The sequence below is a fragment of the Epinephelus moara genome, chromosome 5 (assembly GCF_006386435.1).
Source record: "Epinephelus moara isolate mb chromosome 5, YSFRI_EMoa_1.0, whole genome shotgun sequence".
NCBI lineage: Eukaryota > Metazoa > Chordata > Actinopteri > Perciformes > Serranidae > Epinephelus > Epinephelus moara.
Genome location: NC_065510.1, coordinates 20,454,988 through 20,478,468, shown reverse-complemented (window position 1 = coordinate 20,478,468; position 23,481 = coordinate 20,454,988). Strand labels below are relative to the sequence as shown.

Genomic DNA, 23,481 nt, shown 5'->3' with positions numbered 1-23,481 from the left:
CCTATTGAGATGCTGTGGCATGACCTTAAAAAGGCGGTTCATGCTCGAAAACCCTCCAACGTGGCTGAATTACAACAATTCTGCAAAGATGAGTGGGCCAAAATTCCTCCACAGCGTTGTAAAAGACTCATTGCAAGTTATCGCAAACGCTTGATTGCAGTAGTTGCTGCACAGGGTGGCCCAGCCAGTTATTAGGTTTAGGGGGCAAACACTTTTTCACACAGGGCCATGTAGCTTTGGATTTTTTTCTTCCTCATTAATAAAACCCTTCATTTAAAAACTGCGTTTTGTGTTTAATTGTGTTATCTTTGACTAATGTTTAAATTTGTTTGATGATCTGAAACATTTAAGTATGGAAAACATGCAAAAAAGTAAGAAATCAGGAAGGGGGCAAACACTTTTTCACACCACTGTATATCTAAGTATTTGAAATTCCCTCTAAACTACTGTAGACTACTAAAATATAAACTACTACATTAAAGCAGCTGTGCAGAACTTTTTATCATTTATAAAACTGTCCCTAGTTCGTATCACCCCCCCTTGAAGATCCGCATATTAATTTGAACCCAACAGCGACAAAAAAGCCTTTCTCTATATGGCTATTTAGCGTAGCCTCGGTCAGGTTGGACACAGCGGAAGTCAGCAAACCAGAATACGGCACCCGGAGGCGGAAGTAAGTCTGCATGCCCGCAGCGGCTCACAGCCATTAAACCACAGAAGAAGAAGGAGCCATGTTTACGAGTAGGATTTAAGAAACAGGCTAAATGACATGTAGTAGGGAGTAGTCTCTTGTACAGTAGGTGGTGGTATGCACCTGGAAGTTGTTTAAGATCCGCCAGATCGAGTGTTCTTCGAGTAAGCAGTACGCAACGGGCATTGCTGAACACATAACAGTTTTACCAGAGGTGTATCTATAGGGACTTGGTTGTACTTTCGATGTCATGGCGGATAAAGAAGGAGCACCATCTAAAAGAAAAAGAACAGAAGAAGGCTAAACGGGACAGTGATAGGGCTCGAGCCCAAACACGTGCAAACCTCGGTCGGGCATTCACCAAGTGGAGAGAGCTGAGAGATTTGAAAGGTTTTAAAACTGATCCCGAGTTGGCCCTTTTCCTAATCGACAGGTATGTCATTTTTGTTTTTATTTAGAGAATATACTGCAACTTGTTAGACGTTGTTTCACTTCAATATATGACGACATGGAAGTTATAAGCAAGCTAAATGTAACGTTAGCTGATGTGAACCGCTTCAACAAACGCCACAAAATTATCTGTGACTGTGACCATGAACACAAATATACAGCAGGCAGTTGTACTCAAATTCAGAGCTACACCAGAACATTTATGATTTTCCTCTCGCTCTCCATAACAAATGCATGCGGTAATTGCCAGTTGCAGTCGAGATACGAATGAAGCCGAATGCCGGCTGCAGTCGGAATTTTACGACACCAGGCTGTGGATGTCATACCGCTTCGACCAAAGGGGGCGCTATAATCAATGAAAACGTAAAGATCCACACAGCTGCTTTAACTGCTGTAAAATAAACTTAAATAAAGTATTGTTATAATGAAATACACCAAAGCAAAACCACTGGTGCTTTTATTCTGAAGCACCCAGCTCGTCTCTGGATGGAAGTGTCGATGTTTTAGCTGTGAACTTGAAGCTTCCGGTCAACAGTTAGCTGTCAGCAGTTACAGCAGCGCCGTTAAACGTGAGGGTTTATTCACTGTCACTGGCTAACTAGCTCTCCAGGTTATATCAATAATATTTGCATGTCGCACTGGTGCTCAGTGGTCACAAAATGAGACACAATCTGGAGCCCTGCAGATACAAAAACACACACCTCATCTCCACACACTCTATTGGCCAGGACAGAGAGGTCTGGATGGGTGGGGGAGAGTCTGTGACATATCATGTTTGTGAGTCTTTTTTTTCTTCATTGTGTCTGGAAGAGGTAGACTTACATAGGAAAGAGAGAGAACCGAAACACCGTCATGTCAGTGGATTAAAAAGATGATGTGAAAATTTGATATATTTCATTTTATACATACCATGTGGACCAAGCCACAATACATTGAGTATATAATTGCCCACCTCTAAGTTGGATGTACTGTCTGTCAACACTTTTAGCGAATTTGGTCAATGACAGAAAATATTTATTGATTTACACTGCTGAAAACAACCTTGTCTCTTTTCCTTAGGCAACACGTCAAAACAAATTTTAAAACTAGGAAACCATTTTCAGCAGCACAAAACAGTTTCCTTGTTGGCTCCAACCCTTCCATACAGTCTCACTCCTCACACTTTGCTTCCTTGTGCAAGTACATCATTTGATAAACAGGTGCTTACTACTTTCAGCCTATCGGGGCCCTGATGATGGGAAAAGAGTAGCTTTGAGAATTCGAAAGAATGTTTAGGCAACACTGTGAGGCTGCAGAAGCACTGAGCTAAATCCAAACCTCAAGGAGCTGTGTTTTAGATCTGCATCACATTATAGCCGCCTCCACCTGAACCGAATTCCAGACCTTTTCCCTACGTTAGACTTCCTCCAGTAACCTGTAATTTATCTGAAATGAAACCATGTTCTCCTGTCATATCCTCGCTAACACGCTGGAGCAAAGGCTCTCGACAGCCATACCTCCTATAGAGTGTTCAATTCCTTTTTTTTTTTTTTTTTTTAATCTGAATGATAAATCAAATTAAGCTAGCCGGACAATTTTCAATTCCCTCTCAACCCGCCGCTTTACCTAAGGTAAAATAACACTCAGCGGGCATAAAAGCAAAGGAGGTTTCTTGGCAGAGACCAAACTAAAGGCACCAGACAGGTGTTATGTTTGGTAATGATGTGGTCTGCAATGTAAGTCTGTGTCTTACGCCGCTCTTTTGGCCCCATTTTTGAAAACATTTTCTCTCTCGTGCAGCGCTAGAACTTCAGCCCTGAGCTATCCACTCCATGTCATTTGATCTCGTCTCTACCAGTGTTGCACCTAACACAGCTTAGAGCACAAACTGCCAGCCTCCATCCACAAGGGTGTACAACACAACATCATCTGCAGCAGCCATTGTGCTCTCACATGCCAGCCTCCTCTTGGTTTCTTGGTCGGCACATAAAAATACACAGGAACAGCAGGGAATAGGGTGAGAAAGCGAAAAAACCTCTGGCATTTTTATCGCTGGGGAAAGAGTCTTGTTTTTGGGGGGTGGGGTGGGGGGGATTCCCTGATGGTTAAACTCAGGCTAGAGGGCTGTTCATTCATGGAGGGAGTTTGGGTGGATAAGCCACTGCTGTCAGCAGAAATGGTGACTGGTGGAGTTTACATGGCTCAGTGCTGTATTTTAGCTCTGGGTAATGCAGCGGCAGCAGCAACAGTGAGTCTTTAAGAGTTAGGTTCTCCAGCCACAGGCCACTGATATGAGACGTTAATGGGGATTCATGTAATAACTACTGGAGGAAACAACTTAGGATGTCCACAGTATTCCCTGTTTAACAGGCTTGTTGATGCTGCTAGGTATTCTAATAATAAATAAGACAATATCATAATGTTGTATTTAATAAACATGAGGAGCAAATAGCACTTCCGCAGTCAATGACTATTTGAATATGAGAGGAAATAGGCACATTACATTCTCTACTGTGTGTGAGGTTTGGTTCTTTGAAACAACTCTGTTCTTTGTCCTCTAATTTTATCTCGTTATGGGACTGGCTAAGACTTGATGGTGCACTGAAGCTTGCAACATAATTACTAGCTAAGTGTAAAGCAAGTTTTTTTTTTACACAATAATTAATTTACCAAATAATTAATGAAGGAAAACCTTAGTTGTATGAATTAAAAACATGCATAAAACATTCTGTTTGTGTGTGTGCGCGTGTGTGTTTGTGCAAGCAAATGTGTCCCTCCTCCAACTAAGCCCTGGTCCGGGGGGCAAAAGACTCTCATTACTTCTAATACCTTTTAGCAAATCAAGATGAAACGAAAAGGAATAGAGGAATATGAGGAACATCGGGGTAAACTTTATTAAACTTAATTAGTGTCAACGTCGCTTATTTGGGAGGTTCACGTCCATAATGGTCACTCTCTATAGAGGAGCTTTCACTGCTGCTGCACTGCAAATGATCTCAAAGGCTTTTTCCCCAGTAATCGCTAGCTAATTTATGCTTTGATGTCGTCTGAGTATAGCATCTTAAGTCTGAGGGTGCACTGCATGTGTTTATTCTGTTTATGGGGCCTAAATAATCCCTGCCTCTTTTTACCAACAGACCTTTAACAACAATTAACAAGCACGGACATGGAGTGCCGCAGACAGATGCATAATGAGGCAGATAAAATGATCCCACTGCGAGTTTTCTAGCCCACCCTGCCCTGAGTTGCTTACCAGCCATCTCCTACAACCAGAAGGAAATCTCAATCAAAAATCATCCTTGGTGTCACCTGGTTTATTGTCTGTCTTTTGCATTAAAAGTACTCTAGTGAGATACTGAGAGATATTATAAACAGGTTACATGTTGAGAGATGGGTCTTCATGTCAGATTCTGTCAGTGTTAATCACATGACTACGTAAAGGAGAGGCTATTTTTGTTGTAGCATTGTTTGCTGGCAAAGTAGAGAAAGCAACAGGACAGTCCCACACTATCAAGGAAACCTAAAATCATATTACCTGAGATCAGAAAGAATTGTCAACCCATTACACTCTGTTTCGAACTCCAGTTTGACATCGCATTGACTGTAACTGATTTCCTTGAGGTAGAGGGATTTGATTTTCCCTAGCCAATCAGTAGAAACCTATGTTATCCCCCCAAAGCTAACATAATTTTAGGTCCACGCTGATGTGTAGCCACGCCAACATACTTGCTTTTACGGGTTAAAGAGTGGAGTGCATCATCAAAGTAGAAAACAAATAATGTTTGGCAAAATTAAGAAGACGTGTCGATAGAGGACAGCCTCGATGGCAGCGTCAATCTTGTCTATAGTGTTTGCCGTTGTTGTTATTACTCCCTATTGGTTCCAGCCCGCTGCTTAACGGCACTTGAAAGTACTGTTATTCCCATCCATGGCTCTAACTGGCTAATTGTTAGTCCCTTCATGGTCCTCATTGTTTATTTCAACCGAGAAATGGCTGTTTCATGTCACGATGCCACACAAAGTCGGTTAGTCTAAGGTTGGAACCCAGGCAAGAAATCATGAGAGTACTAGCATCAGGGGTCGTGTCAAAGCATTTTTTTCCCCTGAGGCCCGCATATTTTTGAATTGTTTGCAATGGGAGTGCCACATATTCACACTACACTACAAACGGCAGCAGCATGCTAAGGCGCTGAGTGCTGCCCATTTGGCTTTTTTATTTCCTGAGTGCTGAGAGTTGAAAAATGTTCAGCTTTGGGTAAAATGCTGCGCTCGTCACTGTCATTTTCTACCCAGCTGCTCAATCCCAGTGGAGGAGAGACAAATAGGCCTACCACGAAAATCAACAAAAAAAGTGCTGAACAATAACAACAATGGAGGAGAAAAATATCAATATCTTTCATTTACTGTATATGTACATTTCCTCTCATGAACCTAGATAGACCATCGGGTCTGTCTGCTCTACAAATATGCTTAAGCCTTCCCTTCATCTAGAAAAGGTACTCTAAAGGTGTGGACACACCAAACCGACATCAAAGAACTAGTGGCGATGAAAGCCAACTGTTGCGTCGTCTATGTCGCCTAACGTTGCCCTGTGTCAGTTGCATTTGAACACACTACACGGACTAAATCTGACGGCCAAGTGGCACGTACGTTCTGCGCCTGTGTGAGAGAGAGTGGAGTGACAGAGTGATACATCCTGACAGCTGAGGGGTTTCCTATCTGTGCAGCCCAGCACCCCAGCACCTCCACAGACTATTACATTCAAGACAGTCCGGTGTTTCCTCCGCAGGCTCCACTTCACTCAGCTTCACTCAGCTGCCCGATAAACCCGCTGCGTCTTCCCACTTTAACCTGGATAACAAACCAGGGCTCGGTGCTCCGGTTGGATCCAAACAGAGAGCCGGGGCTAGCTCAGAGACTAGTGGAGGCTAACTGGCTGTGCGTCCCTCCGTCATGCTGCGGCTAATGCTCCGCTAGCCTCCCAGCTAGCACCGGCTCTCCATTTGAATCCAAATGGAGAGCTGGGGCTAGCAGAGGCCGGGGCTAGCGGAGGCTAACTGGCTGTGCTTCCCTCCGGTCATGCTGCGGCTAACATTCCGCTAGCCGCTCCCAGCTAGCTCCAGTTTGTCATTCAGGTTAAAGTGGGAGAGGCAGCGGATCTGTGGGGCAGCTGAGTGAAATGGAGCCTGAGGAGGAAGCACCGGTTAGCCCCGGTTTCACTACAGGCAGATTCCCTCGCTACAGGGGCGAGGGAATAAAACCTAAACAGCCAATTAGAGTGATCTCTTTCGCCGACTACTACATTTAACCGACCGATTCAACATGCTCAATCGGCCGAAAAGCCGCCGACGCTGAAGGGCCGACGGTGCGGGACACACCGCAAAAACTAGGCCGACAGGCGCTCACCGACGGCCAGACTTTGGTCGACGGCCAACCGTCGGCTTGGTGTGTCAGGGCCTTAACTTGCAATGAAATTTTTACTTCCCGGCTACTCCCTATCATAGCAACCAAGCTCAACCACAGACAAATTGAATTATTTTTAGGTGACAGAAAAGAGACTGAAAAGTGTGTGGAGTAGAAGTTAAAACTTCTCCAGTAATCTGAAACAACAAAGATGAAGCGGCACCTTACTAATGCCTGAGTTACAATGAGATATTTGTGCACAAGGGTGTGTAATATGTACTACAATGCACTACATGTACTAAAAAATAATATGCATAACATCCTGCTAATAGATCTCTACAACTTTCTTGTAACAGGTTGTCAAAGAATAAGCAAATTGCTGCTTACTGCATCCTTAAGTCGTTAGCATGAGCCATGGGGAGCCAGTAAATCACCTAAAAGAGCAGACAGGCAGACCTGTTTCACCTTCTTGCTCAACCTCTTACTCTAGTGAAGAGATTAGAGGGAAGGCTGGGCTTCATAACCTTCTCTTAACACTGTGGGGACCCACTGTGCAGGACTTATCCCAGCAATATTCATTCTGGGAAACGGTCATTTGGGCCTCAAGACGGTGTTTTACAAGTGCTGTTTTTGGAGGAGGTGATAGGTAGCATCTGTGCGCAATATCATGACAATAAGGAAGAGCAAATGAGAATGAGTTTAAACAGAGACTCTCCTCTAAAGACAGCCACTTGCCATTTGGAGCTTTATAAGGGGCCTTTATTTGGCCCTAAATTCTTCATCTGCCAGGAGTTAATTACCCATTAGTGGATCATTGCTAATACTTATCGAGCATAACCTTCACAAGCACAATCATTATACAGTAAATACGGTCAACAGAACAACAAGGTGCAAATGCTTTCCCAAGAGTTTCCTTCGAGTTGTTTCCACAAACTCTTGTTGTTGTTGCACTGTGATGGACACACTTCCGCCTTCTACTTTGCCTCTAAACAGAGATTTGCATTGCAGGGAAGTAAAGCTGTTTGGTTAAGCTAACTTCGTCCACAGTCCCAACAACCTTATCTGTTTCTGTTCCTTCCAACAACAGAAGAAAGCGAGGAGTGGAATAGAGATGGGCAGTATGCTTTCGCTTAGTTTAACACACTGAGCTGTACGTGTGTGGAGATGCGTGCCCTGGAACGGAGAGTTTTTCTAAAGCACAAGTTTAAAGACCTCAGACAAGTTTACTTTGCACCAGCCACCCGGGTAAGGAGGGGCCCCGGGGGCAGGAATGGAGGAGATGAGGTGGAGCCGGTCAGGGGCACATGAAGGGGATCAACACTAACCCCAGAGGACAGGCCAGTTACACAGCTAGGAAAGAGGCCAGCCGCTCTCCATCCCTCGTGGTTTACCTCGCAGGTCAGTTCCAAGGACCCTGCGTGTTCGCTGTAGTCTGCTCAGCCCCCTCGCCCCACCCCCAGACCATCCAGTGCTCAACTCTTCTCAGCTCGAGTCGTGGCCAGGCAGGCAGGCGGATGGACATCCCTTAACAGGCAGCATCGGCGGCACTAGGGCTGCTAGCCTGTAATTAGCTCGGACAGCTCAGGCTTGGAGAGAGGCAGCCGGGCTATATCATAATGAGCTCAGCTGGGATTAGGAGGACAGGGCAGGGGGGTGAGCAGAGGGGAAAGCAGTAGAGGGGGTGGGGGGGGGCAAGTACCAGAATTCTGGCCTCAACCTACTGCAGCATCACAGAGGGCCGCAGGGAGGCAACTGGGAAGACAAGTAGGAAGAGGACGGTACAGAGGTATAGGATAGAGGAGGGAAAGAGGTGAGGAGAGGTGAAGGCTAGGGGAGATTGGAGAGACTGTGGCTTTAGGCCAAGCTTTGTGTAGCATCATAGAGGGTCAGTGTTAGTGGTACGGTTATAGGGGCTTCTCTAGATCAAACAAGGCAATGGCTATGCTACACCCAGAGACAGACTTTAAGACATAGACAGGAGGAAAGAAAGAGAGAAGGAAAAACTGAGTAACAAAGAAAGAGTTTAAATGAAAAGCACCTCTTGAAGAAAAGTCCCACTGTGATTATCATCACAGTCAATATTTGAGCTAATCGCACAACTACAGCTCACAGCATGGTTTCAGTAAAAAAAAAAAAAAAAATGGTGCCAGTCCACGTGTCCTGAAATATTTCAATGTCCACGACAAATGGGAAACATTCAGGTCAAGTATATGTCAAATGATGTACGTAAGGCACAGACTCTTACAGCTGCTTCTCTGTAAGCTCTGCTAAATTGCTAAAAATACTAAACCGCTAAATTTAAAGCCACAGTGTGTAGGAATTTCTCCCGTCTAACGTTGAAATCATATTGCATTCAAACAGATGGCGCACTCTAGCGCCTCACTGTTTCAAACACGTATTGCAACAACGGTAGTCGCTGTGTACCAAAAAGCTATGATAACGTTGATGAAACCATGTCATCCGATACTACATGGAGTATTCATTCAGGCTCCTACACAGACACACGCGACGCGAGTTGACAAACCCCCTCCTCACCATGCTGGCTGTGTTTACAACGTAGGACTGTTGGGGCGGATGTAAATTGAAACAAACCAATCACGTCTTGTCCTTTGACAACTGACAAGTGGCTCAACCTCACACACCTCATCCCTCTCCTCGCATTACTGCGCCGCTAACAGCTGTTAGTGGCCAGCGGCACTACTGCCGCATAACAAAGTCCCACTCTTTGAGCATAATGCAGGATCATGTATTATGCAGCATCACGGGAGACGGAATCCTCGTCGCCAAGAAAGTGCAAAAGGGAATCAAAAAGGCAGCGTGACCGGCGAATTAAAAAAACAAGGGTCAGCATTGGGGTTGCCTTTCCCAGGTGGAGAGAGCTGCTGAAGGAGAAAGGTAATACAATCACAGGCCAGCGCTAACAGCGGCTAACAGCGGCTAACAGCTAACAGCGGCGCAGTGATGCGAGGAGAGGGATGAGGCTGTTAGCGACTGGCCGCTAACAGCGGCTAACAGCCAACAGCGGCGCTGGCCTGTGATTGCATTACCATTCTCCCTCAGCAGCTCTCTCTACCTGGGAAAGGCTACCCCGATGTGGGCCTTCGTTTTTTTAATTCGCCGGTCACGCTGCCTTTTCTATTCCCTTTTGCGCTTTCTTGGCGACAAGGATTCCGTCTCCCATGATGCTGCATATGCATGATCCTGCATTATGCTCAAAGAGTGGGACTTTGTTTCAAATTTGCCAGGGTAGTAGCGAAGCGCCTCTTGCTCCTCTCCTTCGGCTCCTCAGTCACGCAGTGCTGGCCTGGCTCTCAACGAAAACGCCGAAGGCGGTGCTGTATGTCCCTTGCTGGCGGATGTATTCTCAAGATGGCGAAACATTATGGAACCCCACAGACGACTTACCCGCACAATGTACAAGCAAATCCGAAATTCTCCTTTTACGAGAATAAGTCAGATTATTGGTGGAGGTAATAGTACACGAGTGATGACATATTTATGAATGCAGACATCAATTTTTGCCAATAAACAACTGAAAATGTTACACAATGTCCCTTTAAGCTCTTATGTCTGTTTTGCAAGCCTTGGTGGTTCTTTCTGTGGTTGGCTTGGACGGTGGTGGGCATGCAAGTAATCATAAGCATGAGGAAATCAACTCACCAGGCTAGCTAGCCAGGTTGATGATCTTACAATGTAAACATCAGTAAACACAGGAAAAGATGGAGAAGAATGGGCACCAGCTGAATCAGCATCCTGCTAGCCACTGTACAGATGTTTATCAGGAACTGTAATTTGATTCACCAAAACGTGGTGAAATCCTGCACAGCGGCATTCAACCAGGCGGTTCCATCTCTACATACCAATCTGACAGAGATGAGCGTTCTGAGGAGAGAAGGATAGGAGGCCTGTACTTTACAAGGAATAAGGACTGGTGTATCAGTGGGAATGTGAGGTGCTCCTGGTCCAGCTGTGGGTAACTGCTGTAACACGTCACTGTGCAGAGGCGACTGCAGTGTGGTGCTGCTGTGTTCGGGAGGAGCGACCTTTCGGATTGTCTTGTTGGGGTCGCGATGTGTGGACAGTTAAATCATTCCACAGAGTTGGATTACCAGAACCATCTGGAATCATTGACATTTATATGGCATCAGCCAACAAAATAAGAAGAATGAAAAAAAAGAAGGACTAAATCACAGCGCTTAAGTTAAAGGAGCTGAAGTTGTACCATGTATTATTTCCATGTGACAAATAAATGATGATTGATTGACTGACTGGAGTATTAAGGTTGTTGAGCTTGAAATCAATTGACAGGCAGGCTAAATGAAGAATGACATCATCAAAGCATGCAGCTTTAATATTTAATTTATTGCAGTGTAGGCTACTTTGCTTAAACATTATATTCCAAATAAATTAAGTCCCTTCAACAGAGTAACATGCATAATTAAGTTATCGAAAAAATAAATATTACGTGAGCCTACATTCATGAGGGCAACACATGGACACAAAGAATTTCTTTTAGTTTTACACCATGTCCGAACTGAATGTGACCCGAGCGAGAGTTAGCGAAAATCAGTTTGACTGCATCGTTGTTTTTAAATGGAATGTCCCAACTTGCTTGTGTTGAACTTCAGTTGGACGTCTTGTTTCTATTAATTCCTGTTGTTCGCTTTGGAAGCATCACAATGAAGGAGGCACGGCTGATTCATGAAGTTGAAATGAGGATTTATCTGATGATACCTCCTAATTTCACTACAAAAACCTTAATAAGGTGACAGCTGGCTGGAGGGATATCACCAGGGAGCTGAAACATTCTGGTAAATGAACAGTGATAACAGCAACCTATGTCGGTGAAGATTCTCAGTCATCCAGATCATGGTAGCACTTATGATAACAGCAACCTACTTCCTGTTGACAAAATGTAATTTCCAGTATAAGTACTAATCCATCATCTAAGTGGTTACAGCTCCAGGTCCATAACTGATCCTCCACTGCTACGATATAGTGATTAAATTAATGTATGTGCCACAGCAATCCTTTTGAATTTGTGGTCCATTACTTTCTGATCAGGTATCTGACACATAGGGCCTAATGTTACTATCAATATTATAATAAAACAGCAGTGATGTGGAAATTAGACAAATTTTAAAATATGCCGGTATTGTCATTGTTTTAAAGAGAAGATGATTGAATAAAATATGTAAGTATTTATGGGACAGTTTTTTGATATCTATCTTATTTTAGGTATGTAAAGTGTCTAATTGACACCCACTTAATAACAGCAGCAACAGGACTACAGTTTGGCATAAATGTTCCATTAAAATTGCAATTATTTCACAAAGACACAGCTAGGGATTCTGATAATGTGATTTTACTTCCTGCACTTTTGTGTGTGAATTTTTGGGCAGCCAATTTTACAAATGAGCACGGAGTCTAATGATCTTGCTTTGGCCCCTGCTGGCTGGTAATGATGTGGAGGGCTAGGTGGATGCTGTGAAGTTGGGAAGGGCACACTCAAATTCTAACACCCAAAAACAAGAAGGGACAGTGGGAGTGTGTGTCGATGTGTGTGTATAGAGAGACAGAAAGACAGTTTTAAACATCCGGTGCAGGTATTTATCTGTGTTTCAGCCAGGCAACTTTGACAGCGGGTGACTTACTTTTCAATGGAGAGTTTCCTGGTGAGGTTTTTCAAGTAGGCCAGCTCATTCCACACCGCATCACTGTTCTCTTGTCTTAGCTGCCACGGTTCTGCGCGCTGCATCCTTCCACCTGGCCTTGGACACACATATGCAAAATATAAGTAGAAATGTAGAGGCAAGCTAAGGTGCAGATAAATTGAACAGATAGCCTCACTTATAGTATGCACACACACACACACACACACACACACACACACACACACAACCAGACACTTAAAGCAAACATACTAACAAGGGGAAATGGTTGGTACTGTACATTATCTTGCTGCCTCTGGCCAATTCACATGGGGTAACGAGGCCCCTTAGTCTCACTCTGTTTTTGTTATTCAGCCATCTTTAGCAGTATTCAAATGAGCAGCCTTGACTTTGACATTTCAGTGGCAAATCATGTACACACGTATGCATGTTTGTTAAAGCCCAGGGCACTGCCCGTGTGGCAGGGCGGTGGACCATTCCCTGTGTGCCATGCAAATGTAAATAATGGCAAAAACACACTTGCAAACGAGGTCATTCAAATGTCTACACCTCACTTATGAATACTTAATGACACTTTGTGCTCAGTGGCTGCCCCCTCCATTGAACTTCCCCTTCAACTCTCACACACACACAAACACACACACACACACACACACACACACACACACACACACACACACACTCTGTCCCTACTGCCCCCAACTGCATCCCTGCACACACCGAACTCATCAATCAGTCTTAGCCCAGCACATTCAATTCCAATTAGCCTTTCATTTGCAAACTAAAACGGCTTTTAGTGAAAAATCCACAGATTGCAAAAGTGGTAGATGAGAAGAGAATACCATTTTTGTCTCTCTCTTTCTCCCTCTTACACACACACACACACACTACAGTTTCTCATTTTTACTCAATCAATGAGACAGAGGTGTGGAAATGGATTGTGAGGGTCACTGCTATTGCGGAGGGCTCCTTTTCCCGTGGTCATTATTGGCTATGTAGACACAGCCACACAACGCTAATACTAGTTAAACCCTGGTGCCTGGGAGTTGCAGGCTACTGAGGAACGGCAAATGTTTTCATTTAATACTGCTAATGCCCCTGTGAGCAATTTGGAGCCCTTGAACTTATTCCTAGTGTATGTGCATGTAAGTGTATATGTGTGCTGGGGTTAGTTTCCCAGAGTGCAAAGCTACTTAACGGATAATCTCACTGTACAGTCACAGAGATTGATACACTTTTACTCAATCTACTGCAAGCACTCGGTGAATTCAGCCTGAGCTATCTTAACACTGCCTGGAGCTGTAAAAGTACATGATATTTTACCCACAGCTCTGTTTTAATTCGCTCTGTGTGATTTTTAGGAATGTAGTGTATCAACTGCATTCCTTATGAAAGGTGTATGAAGCTTTATTAAGTCACGGTAAAGCTTTATACATTTTAATTTGTTTACAGTGGGCCAAAAAGCTGTTGAACATGGAGCCATGAGAGAGCTATCTTCTTCAGGCCTCAGTGCTTCCTCCCCTATGGTATCCTAGTTTCCATTATTAAGCAGGAGGAAATAGAGAGAACTTTTCCACGCTGCTGCGGCTAATTGCTCTGATTCAGGGGGAATCTGTTTATGGGCGCAACTTTGATCAGAGTACGGATGCTTTAATAACCTTTAATTTTATTTGCTCACCCCCATCATCCCCAGTCTGATTAAAAAACTTTTTCCCTTCTCTAATATAAATAAGAAGTTGGCTTTTTTCCCCCTCTCCTTCATGCCATTTTGGGAAAATATGGTGGTAATGGTGAATGGCAGGGTGGTTTCACTGGGACTGGCCAACTGCACTCATCCTGCATGCTAATAAGCTGACGGACCCCGCGTCTGCTCTGTGATTGGCTGGTAGTTCTATCCTGGGTGGGACTGGTTATCACATACACTGGTGACGTCACTCAGCAGCTGGCCATACAGCAACCAATTGTCTAATTCAGTACTTTACTCTGCTGATGAGAGGTGAAGATTGATAAGAGGGAAACTAAAATCTAGAAGGTATGGGAGACATTATGTTAATGTCTAACACTAATATATTTTAGTTGAGGTGCACTGTGTGTATTTAACAGAAGTAGCTGTAAGTACAGGCGTATGTGTGTGTGGCAGGTAAGGGGGCTAGACACATTACAGTCTTATCATTTGGTCCTGCACACAAAAGGGGAACAAAAACGACCCCCCGCATCTTTCCAAAAAGGCAACAACACAGCATGGAAGCTACAGGGAAATCCCTAACAAGCTCGAAATGCAATGAGACTCGACGCCTATCCCCACTGACTTGTTAGGGCCCTGATTTCCCAGCACTAATGGGAGTATTTAAGTCATTTTCTATTGTCTCTCATTCAGGCTGGCATTACCCCAGTGGGTTTAACAGCTATTTAAGGATGGGGCTTAATGCCAAATGAATGCCAGGATCATAACATTGAGTGACTGGCTGGTGCCATGGAGGGCTCTGACTGAAAAGGGCAAAGCTGCCTATTGCATCAATTTTATGTCAAATCACTCATGAAATACAAATACACTGACACTGAGACTGCAGATGTATTATTATGGATTTGCAGGTCTGCTCAGCTCTTGACTCTTAACCATAGCCCTGTTTGTCTTATTATACAAACATACATGTTTTCTCCTCTTGAAATCAAGGCAGTCTTTGACAAAAGTACATTATTTCACCTCACAGAACATTTCTTTGATAACCTGCTAAAATGTAGAACAGCAGCACAACTGGTGTTGACTCCGAGAGTTCTCTCTCTCTCTCTACATCTCTCTGTCTTTGTTCCCACTGTCTCAGACACATGCTGTTGAGCCGCGCTGAGCTGACATGAGCCGAGTCGAGCCTTGCGCTGAACACGCTCTCTCACTCACTCCACTTTCACACGGGCTCACATTGCACTGCTGTTTTCTTTAATTAACCCGGAGAGAAAACAGCTGACGGGGTCAACACTTTGCTCCCGCGCGGCCACCAAACATATGCACCTTTATTTACATTTTAAAATGGACTTGATGATGCTGTTGGAGAAAAGAAACAGACACAGAAAAAGTGCGAAAAGACTGGAAGAGACAATGGAGAGAAAAAGACCAAATATTAATGACATTTTTCCAGCACATTTTCCGCTTTGTGTAAAAATCCTGGGGTTTCTGCTGAAGATAACAGGTCGAGGCAGGAAATGGACCGCTCCCCTCCTCCTCCACTTTCCTCCTCCCTCCACAGGCCTTCTCAAACACCTTGCACCCCCCAGGACCAGACACCTCCAGCCTCTGGCTCTCACATCTTAATGAACGCTGAGGGAGAAGAGACGCAGAAGCGCACACACTCTTGGCACAAAACGGCCCAAATTGACTGGGCTTAAAACCTCAGAGCTTTTCAAAGGCAAAGGAAGGAATTTCTCCCACTTTCCCAAATCCAGCACTCAGGCCTTGTCAGACAACATGTGGAGAGCAATGAGTCCCTAAGACTATTTGTGAGTGGTTTCAGAGGGTTGTAGCATTTCACAAGGGCTTTTAACATAAGGCAAGGTAAGTTATGTGCTTTGAAACGTCTCTTAGTGCCTGCTGCTGGGTGGAGCTGGAAGTTACCCAAGTTGCTTTGTGTATGCAGAGGTCCTCTGCACACACCAACAGGTCCTGTGCATTGTGAAAGTATAAGCTATCTATTTTGCCCCATTTTCCCCACTTTTCTCTGTGAGGAGTTTCAGACTAAACAGTAAGCAGCGTACTCACAAGCCATTTGATTTCTCCAGCGCTTTCAGCTGCTCCCTGACTGTCTTGTAGCTGGTCTGAATCAGACACAGGCGTTCACGGCGCTTATCATGAGCTCTCCTCAGCTCTTCGTTCTCCTCCACCTGTAAGGCACAGTGACAAGATTTTTTTTCTCCAAAAGTTGTACATGTCAAATGAAACATAACTGAAATAGGGAGTCAGCTTCATTTACACTGGCACAGCAGTGTGGCAGGGAAGCTGAGAGAAGCCCATCACCGTCTACATATTTAAACTGGTCTACAGCTGAAACACCTTTGCCTGACAGAAACCAGCAGGTTCAGTTTCTCTTCGCTCTCCCACTGCCTCTCTGACAAGTGCTTCCACTCTCACTGGGCAACTGAGACATCATTAAGGGACGACATTTACAGGACGAGTCAATGGGGCCACAGAACACCAAGCACACACACACACTTTAACCAGCAAAGACACTCACTCACTGGAGTTACCGACTGACGACCAGCACGCGTTGTGTTGGTGGGTTTTTGCAGCGGTGGGCTTGTTGCTGACACTGTTGTTGACAGCTATTAAAACACTGCAAGATTTGGCTCCAGCTTTAAAGAAGGAGTAAGAGAAGACAACATATAGATTTTTCTTGTCAGGGGCACCCCTCCTCCCCACCACACTGACCTTAACAGCGAGGGCGATGGAGAAAACACTTTCAAAAGGCAGGACAAACAGAGGTGGAAAGAGAGCAAAGGAAGAGAGAAAGGCAGCTGATGAAAACAGAGGAAAGAGAAAGGGAGAGAACAGAGAAATTAGAAAGAGAAGAAAGAGAGAGAGCAAAGCAAAAGAGAAAGTGAAAGGAAGAGTGCAGGACAGGTTTCTGCTTGAGTGGCCAGGGCTAGGGAGAGTTGTCGAGCGCTTTCTGAAGGGAAGGAGCTTGTTTACTGCTGATATGACACGGCTGCCCTGCAGAGAGGGAAATGCGAGCCCTCAGCCCTGTTATTATTAACAAGGACAAAGAGAACAGAGAGAGCGCACAAACATGCACCGGACACACAACAGGTGCACACACACACACACACACACACACACACACACACAAACACACCAACACACTCTTGATGCACACTCACACTGCCATTGTGACAAGTATGGATTTTCCCTGGTGCGGATTATTCACAGAGGACATCTGCAAGACATCCTCGGCCCCTTCAAGCTGCCCCCAACCTCTCAAAAACAAGGCTCTAATGAAAGGGGCCAGACCGGGGCAGTGTTAACTGGTGGAACTAGGAGCTGGGGGAGGACACAGAAGAGTTGAAGCTGACTGATGGAGGGGGGGGGAAGGCAGGATGGAGCAAGTGGCAGGGCATTAGCCACATCATGGCTTCCCAGGCTCCTTACAGAGTTTCCCCTGGGCAGCCCAGTTCTGGTCATCAGGCCACAGACCCTTGCCCACAGATCAATACACCCCCTTACTCAGCCAGCATACACATCTGTGGACGTTCTCAAGCTGAAAAATAATTACACAGCAACAGCTACTGTTTACTTGAAAGTGTGCAGAAGAAAAAAAAGAGGCCATTATTATGAGAATTGTTTGTTTGTCTGCTGCTGTTAGCTGCTAAGGTCAAAATGTCAATGGTACAGGCTGGCGTACCCAATTTGAAAGGCATTCTATTGGAAAGAATTGGATAGGATCAACTGGAGAACAACGGACTGGACAGAGTGAAGTGCTGTACTGTGAGATGGTAGAGGTGAGGTCTCCACTGTAGCTGATGGAGGGCATTTTACTCCATGCCATATCCAAGCAAAGGACATAACCACTACATCATGCTCTGACCTAATGCTCGCATTAATGTGGCCACAGATGTGAGTTGCCAATCACAGTTTTTCTGTGCATACCTTTGCTAAATGCCCCTCAACTGGCAGACACGTAAATGGCACCATTAACTAAGACAGTCATGCGTGTCGTCTGAATCTATGCTGAGCGTTAACGTCTGACTAGGTGTCTGCCGGTGATGTAATTCAGACACTTCAGATCTGACAAGAAAATGATGTCTAATGTGTTCCTGGGATTGTGTTCAAAGGGAGATGACCTCTGCATAATCACATACTCACTGGTCAGCCTGAAAGATGGAAAGGATAACGAAAGGCAACCGCTTTAGGGAAAAGTCAAAATAAAAAAAAATAAAAACGATTATGGCAGTGGAAGATATACTCTGCTGACATAAAATAAAAGAGGAAGTCAAATTTTGAGACTTTATAAGAAACATAGGGGAAAGGTGAAAATTAAGTGTATTTTGCTTGCAGTGAATTTGAGAGACAGAAGAAAATAATACATGGGAATGAAGAATGGTGGGAGAAAGACGTCATAGAGCATGTGAAGGTTAAAAGACCAATAAAGCTGATTCGTTTAAGGGAAAAAACCCTGCTGCATCCACTTTCACCAGAGCAGCTCCTCTCCTGCTGCTTCACTGCCTACGCACGCTCTGTTTGTGTGCGCACGCATACGTATTTGTATGTGTGTGTGAAAGACACTGTAAGAGAAGGTCATGGAGGAGGCAGTGGCAGCTGTATTGCAATTGAACCCTTTGGTGACCGTGACTCTCACAGAGCTGCAAACCTTCCTACAACCCAGCAGCTGATAGCAGTAATCATATGTAAGATAGTGGCCAGAGCAACAAGCAGCTCCACTATGCCTGTCTAGTTCGCCACACCATTAACTGGACACCTCTTTGTCACTGAACGTGCCCAATTCACTAACCAAGGCCTTTATGTATGTCAAAGTCACTGGCAGTCAACAGCCACTGGCATGAGGGGAAAATATTGAGACAGACGATTAAGACAGAAAAGGCAGTGAGGATGATGAAGACTGCAGGAAACAAAGAAGTTACCGTTAGAAAAAAACATAAAGAAGAGTTTGGGATAAACTGATTAATGTAGAGTAGAGAAAAGGAGAGGATATTATGTGTATTCATCGATGCTAGCTAGTTACCTTCAATTGCAGCAGCTCCTCAAGGTCTTTAATCCTCTGTTCTGCCCCTCTTCTCCTCTCGCTACCTGACTCCACACTGCTGGCTGGGGACAGAGACCTGGATCGCTGCACTGGTGCACCCTGGGACAGGTAAGCATAGAAGCACTGGGGTGAGAACTTGAGCACACTTCACTTACACAGGCAGGCACAAACCCATGCAACAATTAACATCTGTAGAAACACTGAGTGAATGCCAATAATGGAATCATCCATGTTCATTCCATTCCCCTCTCACCTTGAGTAAAACATGCACATTGTCTTCTCCGGTACACACATATGCACACACAAACAAACATGCTACCAGAGGAATAAAGCAAGCTGGCTGGAGCAGCAGTCCGCAGAAGCTGAAGGGAGGAGGTTCGGTTTTGTGTGTGCGTATGTGTGTGTTTGGAAGTGGGAGTTGCAAGCTGAGAGCGGCAAAGGTTTCTCCCTGCGACTGGCTAATGAGTATGTTCATTTCCATTTACATTGTTTCTTTGACAATAATGATGTCCCATTAGGGGAGACTAAAGGGGCTATAGATTCCAGAATGTGCTGGGCTTCATTACAAGAGGTGGGCAGGGAGGCCGCTCTAATTGCTCTACTAGGGGCCTCCAGGTTACACTTGATAGGACAACTGGAAGAGCTGCCGATTAGGGGGGGGTGCAGTTTGCTAGCCAGCCTCTTCTGTAGAAATAAATAAAGAAGTAGAGAAGTGCTGGGGCCGCGCTGTAGAAAAGCAGTGGGAACAATATGCTAGTGGAATATGAATATGGGAGGATAGGAGGCCCCCTGCGGTGCCAGGCAGGGCTGACCAGATGGCAGGCTAAAATATGCAATGCGACTAAACGTACAACAGTCCTTGGGCTGGAGTGGATGAGTAGTGCAGGAGGAGTAGGAGGTGGTGGTGGTGGTGGAGTGAGGAGGTTTATGATAGGACAATGGCTCAATAAGCCCCCTCCCTCGAAAAAAATATGTTCTGATGGCGGTTACAAGCTTTGTTGTCTTTTAAAGTTATAAAAGTAGAGTTACGTAGAAACGGCAACTGTATTTTAATAACACAGGTCCTAGGGTTACCCTTCGAAATGATACATGTATCAACCACAGGGGGCAGCAAACATGTCTTACGGGCCCACCAGTAGAAGAAGAGGAACTCATATTTGTCAGGGTTCCTACAGCTTAAGGCTAGTTGGATTTTAGACTTCTTAGATCCCTTTAATGCCAATCAAATTAAATTTAAGACCAATTTTACAATAACCAAAACTGAACCAACCTCAATAACTTAGTGTAAGGACAATTTTGTCCAAATGTTTATTGTAACATAAAACATGAGTTTTGTTTCATGGTGAAGATGAGGGTAGAAGAGAACTTGGAAAATACCTGGCATTTGTTGTTGAGTTTTCTTGGTGATTTTGTTATTCCACTGCCATGATTACCATCATGCCAAATTTGAAAATCTTTCTGCATAAAGTACACCGAGCCTCGTATGCACTGTCTTGTTCCATGTTCAGCCATGCTGCGACATCTTAAACAGCCAATTTTTGTTGAATTTGCACTTCTCAATATCGTCCAGGGTACAGCGACAGCATGCCAGCAGACAGTTGATCCTACTCAGGCCATAAAAGTGCCGTTGGTTATGCTGTCCTGATCTGTGTGACGTTAATGTAATAGGCATTCAGTAAATTGTTTAAAAATAGATGTTACCAGTTATTTTTAAAATACACAATGCAGTGTCAGAAAAAATGATAAAATCCTACTTCCCATGTCTTAGCATTTTTAAGACCTTTTAAAGATTGATTTAAGACATATCAATACCAATTAAAGCCTAATTTTTAGATTGATGAAATCAATGCCTTTAAAGACTTTTTAAGGATCTGTGTAAGCCTGTTTGTTTACAGTGCAGCCAAACAAACCGTGGGCTACGAAGGGTCATTGCGTGAAGTTGTCGAAGACCTAAAAAGACAGTAAAATGTTGTACCGCCTGCATTATGTAAAATGCATATATGCAATGGTGATTGTCTGCTGCATCATGTCTACCATGTATAATTTTCTCTGAGGGAAGCAAAATTCGTCAGTGGCAATGAAAACCATAACTACAGTAAGAGAATTCAAATACTGTATATTTAAAGGCAATAACAAATCCTGGGCAAAATTGCAGGGTGATATTATGAAAATATTAAGGATTTTAACAATAGTATATACACATTTATGTAACTTGTCTTGTGATAGGTTTACATTATCACTACAGCACGCATGTTTGTAAAATCATTCGCCTGTGACAAAAATGCCTAAGTATGCAAGTGTGTTTGGGAATGTGCCCTCGGGCTACAGTTGACTGCAGTGACCTGGTGTGCCCGCTTCTGCTATCATGCCTGCATGGGTGCCAACCATGTGTTCTAACTCAGCCTTAATGACTCTATGCAACTAATTAGCAGATTGATCTGCATATTCCTGATGAGTGGCAGGCCAACTGGCTTAGCCTGTATGTGCTTAGGGGAAAGGGAGAGGCCAAAAGGGGGATCCAAATCAACTAAAAGCCCTAAACTTAAAAGTGAAGAGGACTAACTATAAAGTATGATTACTGAGGATGAATTCTAAATAGGTTTTCAGGGTTTCATTTAACAATGAGTGAATATTCCAACATTAGTGTTCCTCTGTATGTGAGAACCAGAGAGGAACTGCAGTGTGCTTTGTCTGAGGGAGTACAAGGGAAGATGACATGGTGACACTGACAAATGACTGAGATTTGCTGCAGATGTTCTCTCTGGTCCAGTTGGACGCCTGTCTGCTGCAGGTTCACAAGACACATGAATGCCTTCTGTTTGTGTGGGAGGCTCTATGTTGTGACATTGTTGCTAATGTTCCACAAGACAGGCCTGCAAGATAAAAAGCAGAGACCATGCACGAAGCGAAGAAAGATGTGCCCGCTGTCTACCTCAGCTCGGCAGCTGGTTGGCGGCCATGACCTGACCTGTGCATCGCACCCTGTAATGGCTCTGCAAACATGAGAGTGCAATGCAGATGGAGGGGAGGAGGGCATACAGTAAGAGGGAAACGAGGAGAGAGGCCCGAATCTAAACAGAGTCTGTACGCAGCAAGAGTGAAACTTTTAGTTACTGAGGGGTCAGTGTCACTGGCTGTTGAGCAAAGAAGAAACATTTAATCGACCGCCTTCCTCCTCCACTCTCTCACTCTCTCCATCTCCCAGAGAGAGGGGTCACTGTCATCAATGGGCTTCTTTATGATTGCAGCAGCGTGTCATGTGTGCGTCTGGAGCTCTCAAAGCTGAACTTGTTCAAGTTCCCGGGTGAATAGGAATGTTGTGCACATGCACACAACACCAGGACAAGACACATACATAGACAAACTTATGTCCAAGTGTAAACACATGGGTGCAGACATAAACACAAAGCCAGTGTAGTCTATCTCACAAAAAATCTAAAAAGGAGCACAAAAAAAAAAAAAAAAAAAAACAGGATACAGTGCCAAACGCACGTCTAATGTAAGAGCTGGTGACCTGTGAATAAACAACTGCAATGAACCCACACACGGAGGACTGAATGCACCAACAAAGACACCGTCATGTCGAGGCGTTATGTATGTATGTGGAGATGCCCAGCTTGCACTAGCACAGATATCCCTGAACAGAGCCCATGAGGGAGCCATACCCCAGGTGGAATGCGCCAAAAGGCTGCAATCAACCACTTTCTAAGACAAAATGATAGCCTCCACAACCCAGTGTGACAGACCCTTCTATGAGAAGAGACTCAAGATACAAAGAGGTGGTTACCCTACCTAAAACCCTGAGTCCTGTCCAAATAGATGCGTAAGTGGAGAAAAATGAAATTAGCCATGTAGGGCTCTCCGTGGCAAAAGTCATTCCCATCACTAACGAAATTCATGTAAACATAAGCTTCATCTTCCTCTCCACCACCACGCTCCTCTGAGGAGCTGCACTGGGGTCTTCCATCATGTCCCCCCAGCAAGATCAAGCAGAAACGGCTTTATCACTATGCAACGGTAATCAAGAATTCTAACCAACGGGAATCTGCATCTTCAAGCAATGTCCAAGTGTGCTTCACTCCCAAATATGTGAGTGTGCAGAGGCGATGGTTGTCCTTCCCTGACATGGCAAAACCACAAAAGTCTAGGCAAGGGCAGAACTACGTCCCTAACCTTGCCACCACCAGCGTTCCCCTGAGAGGATACAGCAATAGCCGCAGCAGCTAACGAAAAACCTTGACGGCTAGCAGATACATACATGCACGCTTACTTTGACATGCTAGCTTGTCAAAGTAAGCAGAATGAAACAGGTATAAGTCTGCCACAACTCAACAACCACAACCTGTGAATGCATCTCCTGACACCAGATAATCCACGTTCATAGACTATCTTGGCTAGGGTTGTGCCGATGGGCGATCCGATCGCGAGGTATGGGGGGGAGACAGCGCGTGTGTGGAGCATGCTGACGAGATCGAGGCTGAACGAGGCTGAGTGAGAGGAGACAGAGGGAGGCTGCTTAGTGAGAGAGCGGAGGGTGGGG

The 23,481-nt window shown here is 44.7% G+C and overlaps 1 protein-coding gene across 1 annotated transcript in view; it reads right to left on the bottom strand.

Annotated features, from left to right (window-relative positions):
* Positions 1-23,481, bottom strand: part of cntln (centlein, centrosomal protein) — a 115,966-nt gene that overhangs the window by 58,273 nt on the left and 34,212 nt on the right. Inside the window, exons 11-13 of the mRNA XM_050043859.1 lie at positions 18,921-19,040; positions 15,947-16,068; positions 12,178-12,294 (exon numbers count right to left, since the gene is read on the bottom strand). Of these exons, the coding sequence (XP_049899816.1) occupies positions 12,178-12,294; positions 15,947-16,068; positions 18,921-19,040 (359 nt within the window). The remainder of the gene's footprint in view (positions 1-12,177; positions 12,295-15,946; positions 16,069-18,920; positions 19,041-23,481) is intronic.